At 40.0% G+C, this 23817-nt stretch overlaps 1 protein-coding gene across 5 annotated transcripts in view; it reads right to left on the bottom strand.

Moving 5' to 3' along the window:
- Nucleotides 1-23817, bottom strand: part of ARID4B (AT-rich interaction domain 4B) — a 120134-nt gene that overhangs the window by 57322 nt on the left and 38995 nt on the right. For all 5 annotated transcript variants that reach the window (XM_077345655.1, XM_077345664.1, XM_077345626.1 and 2 more), the window contains exons 3-7: nt 15902-16012; nt 13895-13960; nt 3803-3893; nt 2510-2589; nt 286-377 (exon numbers count right to left, since the gene is read on the bottom strand). In XM_077345655.1, coding sequence (XP_077201770.1) covers nt 286-377; nt 2510-2589; nt 3803-3893; nt 13895-13960; nt 15902-16012 — 440 coding nt within the window. The remainder of the gene's footprint in view (nt 1-285; nt 378-2509; nt 2590-3802; nt 3894-13894; nt 13961-15901; nt 16013-23817) is intronic.

Genomic DNA, 23817 nt, shown 5'->3' with positions numbered 1-23817 from the left:
GTACTATTACACTTAAAGCATGGAACTTGGTACAACAATGCATGGTGACTGCACAGTATCTAAATGGAACCTCCAGACTTTGAATACAGGTTGCTGAAGGACAAGCTGAACTCATGGGCTTCCTGGTCTGAAAAGGTGTCCCTGCCCAATCCTTCTACTATGCCTGCATACCAATTATTTCCTTTTCATGCAGGAACTTCACAGTACTACTGTTTTTTAATCAATACAAAATAACTTGCTGATAATAATATACTAATAAACCAAGGAACAATTAATAATACTTACATGTGATTAGATCTCCTTCCTCTGTTTGTTTTCTTTCCTATGACAGGAGTCCCAAAATGTTCAGGGTTGGTAAGTGGGAGCTGATCTAGTGTCTATTGGTAAAAACATTACAATTATTAGTATATGTATGCTGGCTTAGAAAAAAGACAGGACACCCACCTCCCTTTTTGCCCACAAGTCTTTTCTTTTCAGTTTTTTTAAGTGGAAAATTTGAAAGCTGTAGGGAAGCTCTGAAAGGAAACTCCTTTGAAATATTTTCTGATTTTAGAATAAACTGTTTGAGGACTCTTTCAGATTTTTCAATGGAAAAATTGGGAATTTTTGGAGCACACTGAAAATAAACCTCTGATATAATATTTCTCCCTTTTGTGCAAGAAAGGATTTCACTGAATCCAAATGCACAGCATGAACAAGTATGAGGACTTTTAACTTTGTCAGTTAAAAATTTTGGAAATTTTGGGGAGCACTGGGAATCCTTATACTTTTCAAAATGTAAATAATTTTAGCAAGAATTAATATGATATTAAGTTTAATAATAACACAGTGTTAAAGACCCCAGTGTTTTCAGTATTATAAAGTTATTTTAATATCCAACCACTCTTGGTCTAATCTATCATGACTCTATGAGAGTTCTGTCCAAATTGACACTTTAATTTGCTACAGAATTTGTTTTCTGCCTTTTTAATATTTTTTTCTATTTTTTTCTATTTTTTTCTGCATCTCAGATGGCAAAAATGAATGATCTGTATGCTATGATAAAATAGGTTACAGTAATTTACAACTCTTTTTTCAGGTACAGGAAACACCTGCAATTATTTATACAGGCTTTTAAATTCCATAAATACACCCAATATTACAATTTTAAATGCTAGTATAAATAAATGATACATTTTAGGTTGTTCAACCAGTAAAGTAAATTTAGGTTTGCTAAGAAAGCAAATATATATATTTCAATTTTTCTCAAATTTCCCTTTTTACACAGGGACAAAAGTTTTTGTCCTACAGCTTCAACATATGCAGAAATTTTATTTCTCTATTCGTACATGAATTCATCAACCACCAACATATACTTCATTATTAATGATTGAACTAAATTTCAAATTAAATTTTGCAATGGAATCTAGTACTTGCACAATTGTGTATTTGAAGCAGTCTATAAAGCATGAACTGTTTACAAGAGGAGTTACAGTCATTCCTGTCCCCCAAAATTTCACCTTCAAAAAAAACCCAAGATGCCCTCTTCTTTATGGCAACAGCTGCTCCTTTCAGAACTAAAGATCAGTGGTGGTGGTGATATAATGGGAAAGATCTATTTTCTAGGTGTGTAGAGAAGCCACAGCATCTAGAGTCCCATTTTGGAGTGCCCTTGAAACTCATTATGTTAATGGTGGTCAATTGCTATTATTTTCTTAAGAAAACATTTTTGCAGCAAATGCACAAGATGTGGTAAGAAAAGACATATGAATCAACTCAATCTGAAAATGAGAACTGATTAAAGAGAGAATGTTTCAATCAAAACCTGATAGACTTTGGATTGACTACACTACCATGCTTTGTTGTAGAAATATACACACAAATGACAGGGAGAGAGCATTTTTGGAATTAAACCAAAATTCACTTCTCACTTATTATTACTGTTGTTATATTTATTAACTACCCTATCTTGTAACACTCAGGACGGTTTGCATGATATTGTGGTAAATATGGTCACAGCAAATTAAAACAATTATGCTTATTACTTTGTCATTACTTTGCACTACTTAATATTTATAGGATTCAGCTAAAATTAGCTATTTTGTCTAATTTATGTATGCATTTTTGTATGCTCGTAATATGTTCTCACCACTGAAAAAAACAAATTTAAATACAACTTCTGTTAAATCACATTTTATAAATAAAAATATCCTCTTATTGGATGTGCTTTGTTCCATTTTGGAAAAAGCTTCCCTAAAGTAAAAGTTACATTACTTAAGTCACACTCATGTAATCAATCATATGACTTCCAACAGCAAGTCCAAGATCTCCTCAACCAGAATAATCAATTTCCCAACTATTCAAGTTGTACTCCATTGTTTTCAGCTGAGTAATATTTAACTTTTAATCTGTAAATTCCTTCCTATAATAATTAGATAAAATGGGGGCATGCCAAGTTGCCTTAATATGACTAAAGAGAATTCAGAAAAGGTATGCATTTGCAAAAGATACTTTAATTAATGACCCTCACTTCACTTTCAGCAAAGTGTCTCTCTCCTTTCAGACAAAGCGAAGAGCGTCTAAGAGTCTTCTCATCTCCGTCATCAAATACTGTTTTACCAAAGGTGAAAGGAAACACAAGTTAATAAGTTTAGTTTCAATTATACAAATTGAATTATACAAATTTTCAAGCAAACATTAGATTTAAGTTTCAGCTCTGCACAGAACTAAATATACTTTAACCCACAGTCATTACAACCCATCAGAACCATGTGAAACTGTTTTCAGGATTATATCTAAAATATATGCTATAATGACAAGGACATGCTAATAACTGTAAAGTCTTGTTAAGACTAATGCACAATGGGACAACCCCCCATATTTATCCTCCCCCCAACATTCTCCCCAAACCCAAGTTTAAGCTTAAACACTTCCGATGTTCTTTCTCCCAGTGTCTCCCGTGAAAATGAAAGTTAGTTAAACACAGCATCGTTTCAGTCCCCAAGGTTGGTGGCCCATTTTGCCCTCCTGAACCCTTGATGGACCATCCATTACAAAAAATATACAAGTTAAGCAAGATAGTTACAACTACCTATTCTACTTTTTGTTTTCAAGGAAGGCGCTGGGAGAAAGATCATTGGAAGCATTCATGCTTAAATTTGAGTTTGGGGGGGGATGTTGAAGGAGAGGATAACTAAAGGAGGCTGCCTCATGATGCATTGACTTTTTGTAACCTTGAGGGCTGGACTCACTATCGGGACCTTGAGGTTGTACCAGTCCGGGCTGAGGAATCTCTTGCCTTGGATTTGGGGCAGAAGGTTCGGTGAGTCTGGCTGCCAAGGAACTGAATACCCTGCCAAAGTCTATTGTGATCTGAGTGAGGTGTGGCATGAATCTTACAGGTGAAGACAATCTAGACAATGAGATTTCTGTACCCCCCTTTCAAGAGTTAAGAAGAAGACAGCCTCAATGTGATGTAGTGGTTAGATTATCAGGCTAGGATCTGGGAGACCCAAGACAGAATCCCTACTCTGCCATGGAAGCTTGCTTGGGCCAGTTACACACACTCAGCCTAACCTACCACACAGGGTTGTGGTGATGAAATGAAGGAGGACAATGCAAGTTGTATTGAGTTCACAATGGCAAAAGGGTGGGATATACATTAACTAAATATATTGAGTAGCAAGATGCACCCAAAACACATAGGGCACTAAAAACAGATTTTTGTGCCATGTGGAAAATGTAAGATGCCTAAAACAGTGAAGTACAATTTTGGGGGGTCTCTAATTTTAAACTGGTGAATAAAGTGGTCAGTTTTCCTTACCTACAGTATACCAACTAGCATCAGTTAATTTGTTGATGACAGCCTCCTGGTAAATCCCATCTGGATTTTTTACTTCCACCACAGTTCCCACCTAAAACATAAAAGCCATAAAGAAAATTTTCAAGCAAACATTAGATTTAAAACAGTGTACATTTGACACCTGGATAAGTGTACTGCTTAATTTCTTTCTCAGAAAACAATCTTACTGACTATAATATTTTGGGAGGAGGGAGATCTGGGGGAAAAACATCAAAACAATTTGGAAGAAAAATTTGGGCAACTGGCTTTAACTTCACTGAAAAATGTTGACTTTAAAATGTACAGTGTTGAATCCTGAAAACAATGAGTGGATGAGTGAAAGGTGCTTATGATGACAGGTCCTTCCTCACCTTTTTCTTTCCCTAGCAGCTCTCTAAGGGCTGACACAGGTATAGGAGGTTGCAGTGAGATGGAAGGGAAGAGAATCTGGAAAAATTGCACCCTTCATACTACTGGAAAGCTACTCCGCTGCACTACTACCATGAGAAGGAAAGCAGTGGAGATAATTTAATCCATTCTCCTCTCCTTACTGCAGCTTCCTGTGTCTTCTTGTACTTTCCTCAAGGAACATTATTTGCATATACAGTCTCAATAGATGCACATGGTATCACTTTCTTTTTTTAGAACCATTTTATTGTAAAAGGATACATAGAAAGGAAGAGAAAATACTACATATATATTATAACTACAACTTAGAAAAGAAATATTCATAAAGCTTACATCTAACAAAACATATCCTATTCTTATACATCACTTCGAAGTTACAAACCACATACCAGTTGAATTCTGGATCAGGCTAAAGGTTCTGGTAATTGCCTTCAAGGCCATACGTAGTCAGGGCCCAGTGTACCTGAGGAACCACCTCCCTGCCTATGCCCCTCAAAGAGCTCTACGCTCCTCCACCACCACCAACTGACTAATGGTCCCTGGCCCTAAAGAAGTCCATCCGGCCTCAACCAGGGCCAGAGCACTCTCTGTTCTGGCCCCCACCTGGTGGAATGAGCTCCCCTGCAAAATGGAGCTCTTCCACCAGGCATTTATAGAATCATAGAGTTGGAAGGGGCCATACAGGCCATCTAGTCCTGTATGGACTAGATGATTGAGACCAGGCATAACCAACAACATCTGAAGGGGCCCTGCTCCCTCCCTCCCAGAACTCATAGTGTGCTCTGCTCCTGGACCTGTTTGAACTGTTTGCACTGTTACAATTATCAGTTATTAGTATTAATGTTACAGTTATTTATATGTTATGGATTGTTTCTTGTATTGTTTGTAAGTTTTATGTAAACCGCCCTGATCCTCCGAGGAGGGTGGTATATTAAACAAACAAACACACACACAAATACCCCATAGTTAGCATATTATCCCCATAGTTAGCATATATAGTCTGAAAATAATGTGTTTTTTTCTTTTCATCTTATATTTTACTGTTCAATGTTCAATATACAAATCCATAATCTTCAAACTCACTGTTGGGTTTTTAACTGTTGTCTTTTTAGCTGGTCTGGAGTTGTCATCAATACGCGGATGACACCCAGCTCTATCTCCTAATGGGACGGCTGCCCAGAGGCCTCCCAGATACATATGCCAGATGTTTGGAAGCTGTAGCTGGATGGTTAGAGCATAGTCGCCTGAAACCCAACCCCTCCAAGACGGAGGTCCGGTGACTGTGCAAGAAAGCGGCAGATCAAGAAGTGTGCCTACCTACCTTGGCTGCAGTGCATCTTAACATCACACCCTCTGCCAAGAATTTGGGGGCGATCTTGGATGCCTCCATTTCTATGGAGGCCCAAGTCGTGGGAGTAGCGTGCATGGCCTTTTTCCACTTGCACCAGGTGAAGCTACCATCTTTCCTCGGACTGCTTACCCATAGTCATCCATGCAATGGTCACCTCCAGATTAGATTTCTGTAACTCGTTCTATGAAGGCCTACCCTTGTCCTTGACCCAGAAATTGCAGCAGGTGCAAAATGCAGCTGCTAGGGTCCTCAAAGGAACACCTTGGAGGGCCCATATCCAGTCAATGCTGAGGCAGCTGCAGCTTCATTGGTTACCAGTTGTGGCCCGATCAAGTTCAAGATTCTGGTAGTAACTTTTAAGACCATCCGCCGTCTGGGACCCTCATATCTGTGGGACTGCCTATCTCCTTATGCCTCCCACTGGGCCTTGCGCTCTGCAGGTATGAATCTGTTGGAGGTTCCTGGCCAGAAAAAGGTTTGCCTGGCCTTGACCATGGCCAGGGTCCTGGTCCTTACCTGGTGGAATGATCTCCCGGGAGAGCTGCAGGCCCTGTCGGAACTTTCGCTGTTCCTCAGGGCCTGTAAAACAGAGCCCTTCTGCCAGATTTTTGGTTGAGGCCAGGACAAGGAAGATCTGGGCCCCTCATAGATATGTGAGATCTTGGCTCCCCCTGAGATATTTCCCCTGAGTTACTTGTTCTAGGAGGTCTGCTGAGCTGGGTGGTGGTGGAAGGGAGATGTTGCCACCAGGGGGTGGTTCTAACTGTTTTTTTTAATGATTATAACTGGGGGATTTTAATGATTGTTATGAGTTTTATTGTGGGGAAACTTTCTTGTGAATTGCCACAAGCCATTTTGGGAGTGGCGGTATAAAAATTGAAATATATATAAATAAAATAAATGTAAAGTATGCTAAAATTAAAGGTTCTGGCATTTTTAACTTTAGTCCACTAGTCAATGAGTGAGCAAATAATATATATTGTACACCTGGACTTCCATCTTCCCATGTAATTTTTTTCACTAAACAAATGAATGACCATACACTTATGTGTAGCATACCTGCTTATATATTCACTGAAAATGTACAATATGTAATTTACTAGACATGTCATATATAAAATATTATTAGTTTGATATCTTAACACACTCACTTTATGCTCAAAGTTAGTAATTCACAATTTTGCATAATTACAATATTGAATTCTCATTAGAAATAATGCTTTTATACGAGTCAGCATAGCCACATGATTTCAAGAAATCAGGATTCCAATGTTTACCCCAGATGACCTAAAAACTTTAAGGACATTTTGGTCGTATCACTCCTAGCTGCCAGCAGGTGGTGAACAAGAGCTAATGACCAGAGTTGTTCTACAGAACAGGAATCTCAAACAAAAGCCAGATGAACTTTTTACTTTTCAGTCACAAATATCTGAACTAGTGCACTGCCATTTAAGCTCTTCTGTTATCTCAAAGAATATTAAAGAGGAGAAAGTTTAAGAATCACAGATCTCTTTCCATTAAATCATCACGTTCCCTTGTCATTTTTTCCACGTGTTCTTTGTATTTTTCACAAAAAGGGACTGCTTAATATTGATTTTGAGGAGAACAACAGAAAAGCTTTGTTCTTTTCAATACAAACAACACTAGCTTTAAATATTAATGGCAGTGAGAATATAGTTACTATTCATAGTCTTCTATATGTTTAACATATTTTTGCAGTGTACATTTTCAGTCATTAGATAGTCCATTGATAAACTTTATTCTTTAGTACAAACTGCTAGTAAGATATACCCCATTATAAAGGCAAGTAATCGTATTTGCTTAGTATAGAGGCAATTTATGCCATTATTCTGCTTTGTGTAATTCACAGTGAAATTTATCATATGACATTGTATGCAAGGCAGGAACTCAAAAGTTGAGCTGAACAATAAAAATAATGTAAAACTTGTTAATTATTTATTATAGTGCACAGTTAAAAACAGAATAAAAACATCTTAAAAACTATACCGAACTAACAACCCATAGGACCAAACGCGTTTCGACCCAGGTCTTCCTCAGTGGTCAAAATTAAAGCTTTTTCTGACGCACATGAGAATACACTCTGAGTACAGAACTTAATGATAGCGAAGAGTGGTGACTTTAGGGACATAACATAGGAAGTGGTCTCCAAAAAGGATATAATTTATACATATTGGTTGGAGCCATAAGTTACACTCCCCACTCAACCATTCAACTACACATTATAGAGAGTGCTATATAGTGTATTATTATAATTTTGACCACTGAGGAAGACCCGGAAGGGTCAAAACGCGTTTGGTCCTATGTGTTGTTTGTTCGGTATAGTTTTTAAGATGTTAATTATTTATTATAGTGCACTATAATATTTTAACTGTGCACTATAATAAATAATTAACAAGTTTTACATTATTTTTATTGTTCAGCTCAACTTTTGAGTTCCTACCTGTTAAGGTTGGGTTTTGTTCCTTTTTTGGTTTAGCATTGTATGCAAGGCACACAGATGTTTTGCATCACTGGCAAAAGTGTTACAAGAATGGTGATGGCACACATAAAAATCCATCAGTTGGAAAAGTAGTTGCCAGTTGCTAGACTAGATGGTCCCTGCCTGAGATCAAACAGGCTTTTAGGAAAAGTTTGTTATTTCGGACAAAACTGTGTTTTGGAAGAGGTTTAGTTCACTGAGTTCTGAGCATTATTACTATCTTCAGCTTGCTTTATTCTACACATATATAAACATGTTATTGTTTTTACTTAGGCAATGGCCTATCAATAACTTCTAGCAATATCTACAAAACATGCATACTGATGCTTATATTAAATCCTGTTGTCATATGTCTTTATAGCTGTAAACCAGTAACAGAACAGTAACAAAACCAATGGTGTCTCATCTTGAACTGCACTCAAGCTAACAACACACAGTGACAACACTGTGTGCACACACCCGACTCCCCAGAATTTATTCAGTTCTGTTCACTAGTATGTGACACATACAGAGATACAGACTATGTTATTACAATAGTCACAGAAATAATCCTCATGCTTAAAAACTAGGAAACTTAGCTGGGGAAATTTGTCAACAAACATACATTTCAAACAATGTACATCAAACAAGCATAAATACTTAAAAACATTAACTATTACACAACAAAGAAAAAGTGAAAAAGAGATCAGAAGGCTGCATGTGTGAGACATGTATAATTGCGATAGACTCTGAAACCCCTTTGAAAATAATGGAGGATCAGTACACAGGTCACTGCAAACATAAGCATATGAAAATGGATGAATTAAACAACTTTCCCCCCTTTCTGGGCTGGGATCTGGCTGCAGTAAACCCTGCCAGCAACCAAGGGAGTGAAGCAACTATTCAGTTGCAAGAACAGTGTAGTGGCTGTTCTGCTTACTAGGAATATAGTTAATCAGACTGGGAACCCTGAGGCCCTACCTTCAAAGGGTTTCAGCTGACCTTTGCTGAGTAACCTCAGGATTTAGTGAAGGCCTGGAAGGGTTTTACTGACTGAGTGGGATTTAATTAATGTTTAATATTTTAAAATATATTTTAAAAATATCTGGTGATATTACCATATTATATTCATTTAATTTATATATGGTCATATAGACCTACCCTCTTCCCAAAATGGCCAATGGTAAACCAGGAGTTGGTGGGAAGGGGAGTGGCCCTGTGCATACAAATCCTTGCTGGTTAAGGCTTCTCACGTGTGGCAGTGAAGTGCTCTCATTTTAACATCTGCAGGGGGGGGTGGAATGGTATAGCCCTGTTTCTGGTGTTGGGGTGGAGGCAACTGAGTGACATAGGCTGGCCCAGTCTCTGGCACTGGGGTAGGGGCGATGAAATGGCATAGACCTGGCTCCATCCATGTTTCTGGTGTTGGGAGTGGTAGAGGCGACAGAGCAGCATAGGCCCTATTTTTGCAGGCTCCCACTGCAGGCTCCCTTTGGTGAAGAGCAAACTGGTAGCCAGCCCAGAGTACAGGTATGATTCTGTTCACAAATCATCTGAAAATGTGTCCATGCTGTCACTTCTTGCATTGTGGGAGTGGTCTGGTGATGTCACATCTGGTGGGAGTGTCTGGAGGCATGGCAGGAAGGTGTGGCCTGCCATCATCACTACTGGGTTTCTTTTCAAAACATGAAGAATGTTCCAGATGTTTCTCAAAGGTAAAAAGATTGAGAAAAGCTGATCTAGGGACTATACTGGATCCAGAATTACTGCTGGAGAAGCAACTTATTGATGTTGCAAATCATACGTACTTCCGACTTCAATTAGCCCAGAAGATAGGACATTCCCTTGTTTTGACTGATCTGACCAACTGGATCCATGCCACAGTAATATTGTGACTAGAGTTAATGTAACACATTCTATATGAATTTCCCCTTAAGAGTCTTCTTGGAAACTCCTGTTGGTCCAAAATGTCACAACTTGGTTGCTATTGGGAGCTAGGCATATTGCACCCACTACTGTCCAACAGTTATCAAGTTCAGTTCAAAGCCCTTCATAGACCCTCATATCTGCAGGACTGTCTTTTCTGCTACAGTAAGAACAGCGTAGCATAGTGGTTAAGAGCAGTGGACTCTAATCTGGAAAATTGGGTTTGATTCCCCGCATGCAGCTAGCTGGGTGACCTTGGGTCAGTCTCAGTCCCTCTCAACGCTCTCTCAGCCCCACCTACCTCACAGGGTGTCTGTTGTGGGGAGAGGAAGGGTAGGCGACTGCAAGCCAATCTGAGACTCCTTCGCATAATTAAAGGCAAGATATGAAAAAACAGCTTTTTATGAGTTTTCATCCATTATGCTCGCTTCTTCAGATATATGGAGACCAAACTGGGAATCTTACTTAAGGAGTGGGATTCCAAAGGGTGGGAGTTAAGGCAGAGAGTGAATGCCATGCAGAGACCAATTGTTTTGTCCAATGAATACAGCAGAAGGACATTGTTGACACATTATGACATATATTAAATTGGATGGTGTGCAAATTGAAAGGTCAAGGCTGGTGTAGCTGGTGTTATTACCTCCCATAACAATATTAAGCAACAAAATCAGAGTCCAGTATCACCTTTAAGACCAACAAAATGCTACTGGATTCTGATTTTGTTGTGCTACTTCAGACCAACACAGCTACCCATTTGAAGCTAATATTAAACAAGTCTATATGGGGACAAAGTTGTCATCAAAATCTGTTATATTGATTAATTCTTAGGTTTTTGTCTCTTTTGGGTGGTCCATGGTTGTTGGTGAGAAGCCATTTTTAGTTAAGGAAACTGCCTGTAAGAAAGGAGAAGTCTAACCCACAAAGTCAACTAAACACCCTTCTACAGAAACTGCCGCGCATGCATGTTTGCGGCCACGCATGGCGGAAACATGCATGCGCGGACCTGCCATGCATGCGCGTTTGCGCTGGTGGCCCTGCTTCCTGATCTAAAAGACACCTTTTGTAAATCCTATACATCCCTGCCTGATGGGTTAGAATAAATGCAATTGTAATGCAGTACTTAACTGTAGAATATGAATTGCTCCAGTTGGTAGCAAGAAGCATATATCACGCTTGACAGTTGATGGGTTGTGATAAGGAGGTGCTTATATGTCCACTGCATAGAGTCACAATGTTAGCCAGGAAATGTACTTGTTATGTGGATTGGTCCATAGTTCAGTTGATCTGATACAGTCTCTTGAGAGCTCTCTTAACATGTGTCCAGATTATAAAAATATCATCAACAAATCTTAGGTACAAATCAGGATTTAATGGACAGAAGCCAACAACGTATTGCTGTAAATGTTTGTATATTGTGGTACCATGTGTCCATAGCTGTGTTGTTAATCTGAAGATATATCAAATTCAAAGTAGTAGTAGGTGAGGACAAACAAAGTTTAATACGCAGGTTTAATCATGGTATCATCTGGGATAATGTTTCTGATGGCTTGTAATCCATCTTTGTGGGAGATGCTACTATATAAAAACACAACATTCACGGTTGCTAAGATAGTATTTTCTCGGAGGCTGTCAATGGACCGTAATTTCCTCAAGAAGTCAGTTGCATCTAATAAATAACCAGAGGTACTGATGGCAAAAGAATTGATGGAATCCATATAGCCAGGCACTTTCACAGTAATATTTCAGACAATGGAGCTCCTAGGTTGCCAGTTTATGAGTGGATTCACACCTAATGTTTTAATTAGTTTAGTTAGTCTTTAAGGTGCCACTCAACTTTTGAGCAGTTTTTTTTTTGCTATAGTGATTAGCATGGCTACCCCTTTGCAATAATTACAGAAGCACGCATCTCAAAAACTTATGTTGTGTTAAACAAATGAAAAACAGAAGTATCTGTGAAGTGAGACTGCCAGAAATCTAGGTATATTAAAAGAATTACTCTAAAATTCAAAAGAATGTTCATTCTAACATTTTTCTTATTATTTAATAAGAATTATTCCAAAGCACTGCTCTGGGCAGGGGGAAAGAACCAGAATCTGTTTGCAGTCTATTATATATGATGATTTGAGAAAGTCCAACAAATATTAATGGGACTCAAAGCTAAAACAGATATGAACTCCCACCCTTACTTTCTTCTTAAATAGCAGGTATGTGGGATGCCAATTCAGATCAGATTCATGTCATGAGGGGACGAGCATTTTAAGTCTCTCCCTACCACTGTTTTTCTGATATTTTCTGTAATCCTCCAAACCAGGCCCTCACTGTCTACTATTTAAAATCAAAAACTACTTGGGAAACAGATAAATGCATTGTTTTTGAATGAAGATACAAAGATCAACAAAACTAGTTCCAAAGAAACCCAAAAGGTCTGTTTGTCCTTTCACAGTAGCACTTTCAATACTACAAAGCTTTTCAAACTGAAGGGACATTTAAAAAGAATATCATAAACTTCTTTTGAAATCCCCTTCAGTTTGAAAAGCTTAGTATCAAAGAGGGTGGAATCCACCTAGTCAATGGAGAAATAAAAAGCAAATATTCAAATAGGCCAGCATAAGTGTCTTCTGTGAATCCTAGCTATCCTTTAGATCAAAGCCTTCAGGTTTTTGGTGCTTCCCAACAAGCACTATAGAGTTCAAAACAATGTCTGGTATACTAAGAGTACATCACAGCACTGTATACCATTCCATGAGGGAAATGGAAATCAGAAAATTCCTATGATCAAGTGGAACATATCAATGTGGCCTTTTAGGGCCAAGTTCACACTTTTCCAGAATATGTTTTAGTTATCACACGTAACATGCCAGAAACAAGTACCTATTCTTAAAGCTCAATACAACTTAAGTACTGTGCAAATTATTTTCTATCAGTTTTTTAAAAATTTTTAAATAACTTTTATGCTGGATAGTAGGAGGGTTGCTACCCTTCAGGTATGGTCTGGAGATCTCCCAGAATCGTCTCAGCTCCAGAGATCAGTTCCCCTGGAGAAATTGAAGCTTTGGAGAGTGGATGTTTTGGCACTGTACCCTACTGAGGACATTCAACAACCCAAACTCGCTCCTCCCCAGACTCCCCCCCCCAAAAAAAAATCTCCTGGATTTTCCTACCCTGGAATTGGCAACCGTAAGTAGGTCTGTTCTTTCATTTTCACAAACTATATATGTATAGTCAGGAAATACATCTGGAGGATTTCTATCCTGCTTTCTACTAACTCAGACCCTCTGGTACAGGTAGGGATCCCCCACTGACAAGCCCCACTGCCCAGCCACTGATCAACTTACCTTGAAAAAGAGGGAAGCTCTGCTGAGGTGCAGTAATCAGTAATGTACCTAGATCACTGCCCACATAACTTAGAAGCAACACCATTGATGTCAGAGTGACACTCTGATATTTGGTCAAAAACTCTACGGTAAATTTGGTTTCTACTATAGAAGTTTTGCCCAAAATACCAGAATGAACTCCAACCCCAACATCCCAGAAGTGACGGTGTCATTTCCAGGTCCCCATATCACTGCACGTCAGCAGACCCACCACCTTGTTTCCAGTAAGTCCTCCCCCAATCCCCTGCTGGTTACCAGTAGGAACCTCAACTCCCCAACCTCTGCCCTCCACAGGCCTCACCTCCAGGGTTTTCCCACCATGGAATTGGCAATTCTAAGTAGGACTTGCAAGGAAGGATCTGGCAACCTTACTACTAACTCAAGGCAATTTAGAGGCAAACATTTAAAAAATACAGAAGACAAACACCTGACTGCAACAACTGCAGAAACACACCAATCATAAATCAATGGTAAAATCTGAAAAGCAGAAGAAATTTTGAAACAAAAGCAATAAAAAAGAAAAAGGACAATATTACCTTTAAAGGGCCTTTTATATGATCATCCTGAACTTCCACAGTTGATGAATCATGCCTAAAAGTTACCTAGAATTGAAGGAAAGTACAGTGTAAATATTAAGTACACTTTTAATCTTGCAGTCTACAGCAATAACCAATTATATCAGTAAATGTCAATGCATTTCTCTGCCAAGTCAATCTTTTTGGACCAGAAAATTATTCTAAGGCACACACGGTGTACTATCATAACCTAAAACAGAAATATCACCTATTTTCAAAGTCAATTAACATCCCAAATTTGTCTTTCTTAAAAGCAATGGGAATATGTGTAAATCTGAATTAATCACTGAATTCAAAGGACCAAGGATGTTCTAGAATTCCCTTTGCCTACTTATATCTTTAAGATGTTTGAATCTAATAGATAAAACCTTCAGTGCTCCCAAAACAGATGTGAAAACTCCATGGATCAACTATTACTGCTATTATGTGCTAATTAATAATCTGATACGTTAATTTTAACTGTACCTTACAGTTACATATAGAGAGTTTTTAGTATGATGACATTCCTTTGTGCAAAGGTGAATTTCCTTGAGTTTGACTACCTGGAGAGGGACAATCAAAACTTGACTTTGAATATTTAATATAGCACTGCAATTCTAAGAATACTTTCATAGAAGTAAGCCCTGCCAACAGCCATACCACCCTGAACAAACCTGATCTCGTCTTGGGAGTAAGAGCTACCGAATACAGCTAAGATGGATTTTAAGTAAATCTACTGCTCAACAATACTTGGGAATGGATTAGGGGCAATAGAAACAGCTGTCTGAAAATTTGTTAGGCAAACCCAATTCAAACAAAAAGAATATGTGCCAGAATATGTATTACACAAAGCATTCTTGGTCTGAAAGTCTGTGGCCCAACTAAGGCATTACAGAAGGATATATTGAGAGGTTTCTGTCACAAAAGATTTTCCTTAAATCTCTTTTCATGGAGCATTTTATTTATTTATTTATTTTTATATTATTATTATTATTATTATTATTATATTTAAATTTATTTCTCGCCTCCGTATTTTATTTTTAATTTGATTTATATATTGCCATTCTCAGAAATTCTGGCTCGTGGCAGTTTACAACATATACATATAATAAAAGAGTAAAACCACAATTCATAAAAAGAACAGGAAAATTTTTTTCACAATCAGAGTAGTTCAGCGGTGGAATATGCTGCCTAAGGAGGTGGTGAGCTCCCCCTCACTGGCAGTCTTCAAGCAAAGGTTGGATACACACTTTTCTTGGATGCTTTAGGATGCTTTGGGCTGATCCTGCGTTGAGCAGGGGGTTGGACTAGATGGCCTGTATGGCTCCTTCCAACTGTATGAGTCTATGATTCTATGATTCTAACAACCCAATAAAACTTCCTAATATTGTCCAAATCCCAAGTTGGTGGTAACAAATAATTCACCCAAACCATTAATGCTAATGAATCAGATGTTAGAACAGCTGAGGATGGAAACACTTCGGAGTAGTTCCTGCCAGTCTAGTACTTAAGCATGGTGACTGAGGGGGGGGGTCCAATTTCCCCAATATTTATTGCGCTCGGCCGCTACCAAACTCCTGGTGAAAGAGCTCCATCTTGCAGGCCCTGTAGAACCCAGAGATTTCTGACAGGGCCTGCAGCTCTTCTGGGAGCTCATTCCACTAGGTAGGGGGCAGGCCCGAAAAGGCTCTGACTCTGTCGAGGCCAAGCACGCTTCCCAGGGGCCTGGGACCATCAGTAAATTCATACCTGCAGAGTGAAGTGTGGGGGGCATAAGGAGGTAAATGGTCTTGTAATCCTGAACTTAATAGGGATATCAGATTTCTAGACCGCCCTCCCATACAGCTCAGGGCCGTTCACTTACAACATTGCAGGGGTAGTACTTATAATAGTCTGAACATATGACACCGGAGAAAATAACACATGACTGGAAGATTGACATATTACGGTGATCTATATGTACCCCTAAAAAGAAATGTGCACACATACCTTGACTTTGACCAATCTTTTTGCAGTTTTAATTTTGGCCTCACAGAAGGCCCCTCGATATTTAGCACTCACATCAGTGCCCACTGTCAAGTAAGGAGGCTCATCAATGGCCTAAAGGAAAAAGAACATAATGGCTTTAAAATACATTCCTAGATATTTTACATATGCACAGGGGCAGGGAGCAACAGGGAAAATGGCTTTTTATGTGATAATATTACACCTAGAAAAATAAAACATCACCCAATATTCATTTTAAAATAACCCAAACATTATTTCCAGAACCAAGATTTCACAAGCTTTGTAGTATTATAATATTAAACAATCAAACAACAAACTATACATATACGTATACATATATGTATACATACACACACACGCTGCATGCACTGGCCTCCATAAGCCTTCCTCAAGATAAAAAACTTTCCTGATAATAAATTCAGAGACCCAGAAAAAAGCTATGGCTGGGAAGAGATAAACAGCTGAAGCACAGGAGGAAACAGAAGCCAGCAAGGCCTAGGAGTTCCACATCTGGGTCAAGGGAGAAGGTCCAGTTACTACTAACACTGGAAGCAAAGCAACCTCAAGTTTTTAATATGTTGTAAAGGAAGAGCAGCTGAAGACAGCAGGTAGAGAACTCTGAGATACCCGCATTCCCTTTCTTGCCCTGGATGGCAACAGGGCCTATGTTGGGGCAGGCCCATGCATCAGGGGAAGAGTCAGGCCATCCTGGCATGGATCCTCCCCCCAGCCCTCTCCTGACTACGGTGTCCTGGAAGGGGCACAAAAGGCCCCAGGAGGGTGTGTTGCGCTGCGCAGTGGAACCACCATGAGCATTTTTTTAAAGAACATGGTATTACATGGAAACACAATACCATGTTCTTAAAAATAAAAACAAACCCAGGCCCACACCTCGCTGCCCCATTTCAGGAATACAACGGGCGCTAGACTGGGGTGTGTGTGTGGAAGAACTCTGCAGACGGCCTCTCCTTTCCCCCAGGGTCTGGAAAGGCTGCAAGCTGGAGGCCCCTGGGAAGGGAACTCTATTCTATACAATTTAAAAATTAGTCTTGTATTTTGGAAAAACTTTATTCATTGACATATCCATTGTCATAAGCCAGGGGACAGGTTCTTTTCCCTTTGTTGTATTTAGGGTTGGGTACTTTGGCGCCCGAAGCAGCTGGTGTCTCCTGGGCGTGCTGCAGGGGGGGAGGGGAAGCGTGGGTGTCTGCACACTAGTGGGCACACTTATGCAGGCGCAGAGCTCCGCGCCTGCCAGCACGCTGACGCCCCCACCTCCCCCTGCGGTGTGGCACTCGCTGCGCTGGGAGAGACAGGCTGCTTCAGGTGCCAAAGTGCCCAACCTTATAACTGTTCCATCTTTCTTGTTGTAGAATCAAGCAAAGGAAGCAATGGGCAAATTGTTGGCCAAATGGTCTTCGTGGGGCTGGTAAAACCGGGATTCTTTGTTAAAACTGATGGAACTTGATGAAATATCTTGGTGAGGATGCGAATCCTGGTCTAAGGAGTCAACACCCCTATATCTATCATCTGGATTTAAAAAATCCAATGACACTTTGACTAGAAGATGAACACTATGGCCCATTATGCACAGGGGAAATAGCACACATTCGGGGTGGAATGGCGGCAACTAAAATTACTGATAACGCACGGTGCCGACTGCAACCAGCCGCAGATTTGGTGCATGCTGCCGAAAAAGCCACGTTAGCGAAACGTGGAAGAAAACGCAGCTTCCGGGTGACCGGGGCACAACCAGAAGCAGCGCCGGGATTGCCGTGTGCATAATCGTGCATAATCGGTTACTGTGGGCTTTGCTGCCGTTGCGTCGCGTCCTGTCCTATGCATAAGCGGTTTGCTTCACTTCTTCCCCCTCCGCGTTTTCCATGTGACCCGAAATCGCCGTTTCGGCGGCCGTGCATAATGGGCCTATGTGCTCAGTTGTCATAGTACTGCACTACGGTTGCTGAATGACCTAGTTTTTAAAGATGGCTGTGCTACAGTGGTACAAGTGGACAAAAGAGTAGAAGGAAGGGAGAATCATCTGCAACTAGTACCAAGTAAGTAGCAAATACAGTGGCTCAATGGCAGCGTTCATTCCCCAATAGTTTTTTTCTTTAGCAACCAAAATTGACTCTATACTACCTGGGAATCAGTTACCTTATGTGTTATAAAATTATACAAGTGATATTGCAACAATGATAAATGTTGGGATAAGTGACCTCTTAAAGTTATTTATTTAAAGCTCCAGTCTACTATCCATTAATATCAGCTGGGCTGCTGCAGTTGGCCACAATTAACTTAGGAGTAAGAGCAAAAATCTAACCCTTGAATTGTCAATGGGTGTTTAGAGACTGATCAACAGCAACATTAAACAGGATTGTAGTTGATCTAAATTTGTTCTCTCAAGGAAACTGTCAAAACAAACCTGTAGGCATGCCTTTTCATAAGTGGATGGCTGAGTTGAAGGATGAGGTTTTGACATGTTTTGATGTGAGGTTTTGTTCAATGCATTAGAACAAAGTATCAGAATGCAGAAATCCTGTGTTGTTTTTTTTAAACCTTTCAAATAATTTACTTTTTCATCTAAGTACATTCACATTTGTACATGTGCTATTTATACACAAAAGGGACATTTAAAACAAGAAGTTTCCAATATAGACAACACTTTCATGGAGAAAATTCCATGGAAATTGTTTGGAAGGGTTTATATCTCAGAGTTGGTTTTCAGTGACCTTAGTGCCCTTCTATGGGAAGGATGCTTTTTGTCATTTTTTCCTTCCCTTACAGTGCCCTGCTGTGTCCTCTGACCTCCCAACAATCACAACTTCAAAGAGCTCAGTGGGTTATGATTGGAGAGGTAGAAAGCTGTTACAAGTTTCACGCTGCTAAGAGCTTGTTGAATACAAGGAGTAACATAAGATGCTAGGACATATGCTTATTTAAGTGCCTATATATGTGCTGGAAAGCTACTATCAACATGCGTTCATCCAGCAAAAAAGATTATTAATACATTGAAGCAGCCCTAGAAAATGATTGCGCTAACTTGTGCACAGGGAGCCAGTAACAATTATCCCAAAGATTGCAAGTAATAGCACCTGTCTCACCCTCCAACCTTAGGAGTCATACCACAGTCGGAAAAAGTGTTGAAGTGCTCTTTCCACAGTTAACAAGGCATAACTGGGCTTGCAATGCTGCCTTGTTAGACCTGCAATATGGTTTGGTGATAAATCAGTTAACTTCTTCTAACCTGGAAAACACTACAACATTGTCCTTTCTTCAGTTGCAAATGCAGTAAGTTGGGAGAGCTCTACATCACTTCAACAAAATCATTAGCATAACTACTTTTATTTCCTGCAGCAACAGAGTTTCAATCTCTGAAAATCACCTCAAAGACTTTAAAGATTCGTTCTAATGGTGCAAGGCTCTTTATAGTTGGAGGAAAAGTCTGGTGTCAGAACAGAAATTCTGGATCCAACCCATAGTTTATTTTTTTCCTATTCAATGTTTATGAAGAATTGAAGAACGTGGTTTTAAACAATGGGAAATAATATTAGGTTTTTTGGTGAGCCCACCTGATGTGAAGGGACCAGTCTCATTTCAACATGACAGGAACTCTTTCTGAAAAAAGATTAACTGATTGACAAAGCAGAACTATGTTGTTTTCTAAAGTCCTGTCAATCTTTGAATAGTTTTGAACAGATTCTATATACATATAATAATAATAATTGTTCAATTTGTTGCCCGCCACTCTTGGACACACCGGCTCATGGCGGGTTACATACAAAATTCAGTACAATAATACAATCCCTAATTAAAACCCCTGTTAAAACTCCATTAAATTACAAAAACACAAAACCGTGTGGCAGAAATAATAACAAACCATCTTTATTTATTTATTTTTATTTATATTGTATTTATATAACGCCCTCCCCGGAGGCTCAGGACAGTTTACATGAAACAACAAAATAGTACAGGTAACATCATTCAGGTAACAGTAAGGTGGTAACAGTAAGGTGGTAACAACAACAACATTAACATAATAACAATAACAACAATAACATTAAAGGAAGGTGAAACTGCAAGAGCCTTAGCTCAACTCGTACTGAGACCCAGGGGTTGGGTGGATTTGTTAACAGTCATGGTAGGAGGGGTGGGCCTGGGGGCCAACTGGAAGCGATGGATAGGTCGACCTCAACCAAATCCCTGGTGGAGGAGCTCCCTTTTGCAGGCCCCATGGAACTGCTTTAGTTCTGTCAGGGCCCTGATCTCCTCTGGGAGCTTGTTCCACCAGGTGGGGGCCAGAATGGAAAAGGCTCTGGCCCTGGTTTAGGTCAAGCGGGCTTCCTTGGGGCCAGGGACCACTAGGAGGTTGGAGGAGGTAGAGTGCAAGGCTCTTTGAGGGGTGTAGGTGGAGAGGCGATCCCTCAGGTATACTGGACCCAGACCGCGTATGGCCTTGAAGGTGATAACCAAAGCCGGGAATGACCAGGAAGTTGGAACCCAAATAGTGCAAAGCCCTTAGGGGGGCATAGGGCAACAAGCAGTCCCTCAGATACATGGGTCCCAGACCATGACGGGCCTTAAAGGTCAAAACCAAAACCCTGAGCCTGACATGGGCCACAACTGGCAGCCAATGCGGCTGCCTCAGCACAGGCTGGATATGGGCCCTCCAAGGTGTTCTTGTGAGAACCCTAGCAGTTGCATTTTGTACCAGCTGCAATTTCCAGGTGGGAGACAAGGGCAGGCCCATGTAGAGCGAGTTACAGAAATCAATCTGGTAGTGGTCATTGCATGGATCATCATGGCTAGATGTTCGGGGGACAGTGCGCTAGTTGCAGTGCCTTGCAAAGATGGAAAAACACATGGTGGGCTACTGTCGACCTGTGCCTCCATGGTCAGTGAGGCATCCAAGATCACACCCAAATTCCTGGCTTCGGGTGCAATGGTAAGTTGCGTCTTGGCCACAGAAGGTAAACCCGCTTCCTGTTCAGCCCCCTTCCCACCCTTCCATAGGACCTCCATCTTGGAGGGGTTCAGTTTCAGCCGACTCTGCTCAAGCCATCCAGCCACTGCTTCTAAACATCTGGTGAATGGTTCTGGGGGGGGAATCCCGACAGTCACCAATGAGGAGATAGAACTGGGTGTCATCGGCATATTGATGACAGCCCAGCCCAAAACTTCAGACCAGCTGAGCCAGAGGGAACATGAAGATGTTTAAAAGAGTGGGGGAGAGCACGGCCCCCTGCAGAACTCCAGAAAGGAGCTTACAGGGCACGAAAACTCATCCCCCACAGCTTCCCTCTATGACCAGTTATGGAGAAAGGAGCATAGCCAACTAAGGGCTGTACCCCGTATCCCTTTTCCAGCAAGGCAGTGGTCCAACAACTTGTGGCTGACCACATCAAATGCAGTGACAGATCTAACATTACAAGGATAGCCAACCCACCCCTATTCAGCTGGCACCAGAGGTCACCCAACAAAGTGACCAATATCGACTCCATCCTGTGGCCAGGACAGAAGCCCAACTGGTATGGACCAAGAGCCAAAACTTCCTCAAAGAATGTCAGAAGCTGGTCCTTTTTTTGGGGGGGGGGGTACCCTCATGTTTCTAAGAAAACATCTTTGCTTACACAAATTACATATACAACTTGAGAAACAAATATTACACTATCATCATAAGAAGAGCCATGTCCAAGGGCCTATCTAGCTGAACATTCTGTTCATACTGTAGCCAATCAGCTATCTCCAAGAAGCTCACAAAGAGGAAATACTATAACAAGATCATCCTGCATATGCTTAAAGGAGGCATATTGCCTCTGGTAATGGAGGGAGCAGATATCCATCATGACTAATGTCCATTTATAGCTCAATCCTCTATGAATTTGTTCCCTTGCCTTTTTAAAGCCTTCCAAGTTGGTGGCCATGACCCCATTTTGTGGGAGTGAATTCCACAAATTAATTATATACTGTGCAAAAAATTATTTCAGTTTATTTATTTATTTTAAAGTTTCTATTCCTCATGGTGTGCAACATATAAGAAAAAGGATTTCCACAGAGATATTTAAACACCAAAAGAAATTCCTATGCAAATAATGGCTCGAAGTATAATAAACAATTTTTGAAAATATTGTCCAAAGTGTTTTCTTTCAATTGATTGCTTTCAGTATTCACAAAAAATAATTTCTGTCAATATGACCTTTCTTAACTGATAATTCATATAAAAACAAAGTTTTTCATATACTCCAAGAAGAGCTTTCCAAAACATACAAAGAGTTTAATATGCAGTTTAGTAGTCACAGAAGCCTCATGGATAAGTGTAGACTAAGCTGTAAATGAAACTCTTTGTATGTTTTGGAACATTTCAAGCAATAAATTGAAGGAAAAGACTTTGGACAACATTTGCAGAAATTGTTCATTATACTTCAAGCCTTTATTTGCATAGGCATTTCTTTTGGTGCATCACATGTCTGTCTTGAATCTCCCACCCTTCAGCTTTAGTGGACACCTCCAGGATTTAGTATTATGGGAGAGTCCTGTCCATGCACTCCAAGTTAATGCATAATTTTATAAGCCTTTATCATACCTCCCTTAACTTGCCTTTTTTCTAGACTAAGCAGCTCTAAGTATATTAACTGATCCTCGGAGGGCTGTTTGCCCTGTCCCTCTGACCATTTTGGTTGCTTTTTTCTGGACTTTTCAAGCTAAACAACATATTTTTTCAGATATGGTAATCAGAGCAGTACACAATGTTCCAAGTATGGTACTACCACAAATTTGTCTAAGGACAGAATGATAGTGGCAGTTTTATTCTTTACTCCTGTTCTAATTATGGTTGACATGGAATTTGTCTTTTTCATAGCAACTGCACAATGGTTTGATATTTCCTTGAACTATCCACTATCACCGCAAGGTTCATTTCTTGGTCTGTTCCTGTCAGCTCATATGCCATCCGTGTATATGTGAAATTGAGATTATTTGCCCTGATACGCATCACTTTACACATGCTAACAATAAATCTCATTTGCTGTTTTAATGCCCATTTCCCCTGTCTGAAGATATTTTTTGCAGTTCCTTGCAATCTCTTTTTGTCTTAACCACCCTAAATAATTTTGGTGTCATCTTCAAACTGGGTCACTTGACTCCTCACCCCCTAACTCCAGGTCACTTATGCACTAGTCGAAAAACACTGGTTCCAACACAGACCTCTGAGGGATCACACTGTTCACATCCCTCCACTGTAAAACTAACTATTTATCCCTACCTTCAGCTTTCTGCTTTTAAGCCAATTTCCAGACTTGTCCTCTTAACCCATTACAGTGCAGTTTGCTCAGGAGATTTTCATAAGGAACTTTATCAAAAGCCTTCTAGAAGTCCAAATAAACGAAGTCTGCTGGTTCATTCCAGTCCACATGTTTACGGACATTTTCGAAGAACTTTAAAAGGTTCTAAAGGAGTTCTAAAAGAAACTGGACTTACTTTGACAGAAAAACATATTGCTTTTTATTCAGCACAGCATGTCCTATATGCTTAACATTTTTATATTTAATAATAATGCTTTCCATCAATCTGCTGGAACAGATGTTAAGAAAACTGGCCTGTGAATTCCCTGATCCTTACTGGGTCCATTAAAAAAGGGGGAGTTACATTGGCCACATTCCAGTTTGCAGTTTTGTCTATAATTTCTGGAACCTCCTCCCTTTTTGTCACTATTTGCTTATTCACATCTTCCCCTCCTAAACACATCTGTTTAGGTACAGGTATCTGACCATATCTTCAGCAATGAAGACAGAAGTGTTCTACAAGCTGACATGGTATAATACTGCAAACCCATAGAAGAAGTACAAAATGCAACCTATTCTCTTAATGCAGTGGTTCTCAACCTTCCTAATGCCGTGACC

This window comes from Paroedura picta, chromosome 1, assembly GCF_049243985.1.
Source record: "Paroedura picta isolate Pp20150507F chromosome 1, Ppicta_v3.0, whole genome shotgun sequence".
Taxonomy (NCBI): Eukaryota; Metazoa; Chordata; class Lepidosauria; order Squamata; family Gekkonidae; genus Paroedura; species Paroedura picta.
The sequence above is the reverse complement of the archived record's forward strand: the minus strand, read 5'-3'. Positions and strand labels throughout refer to the sequence as shown.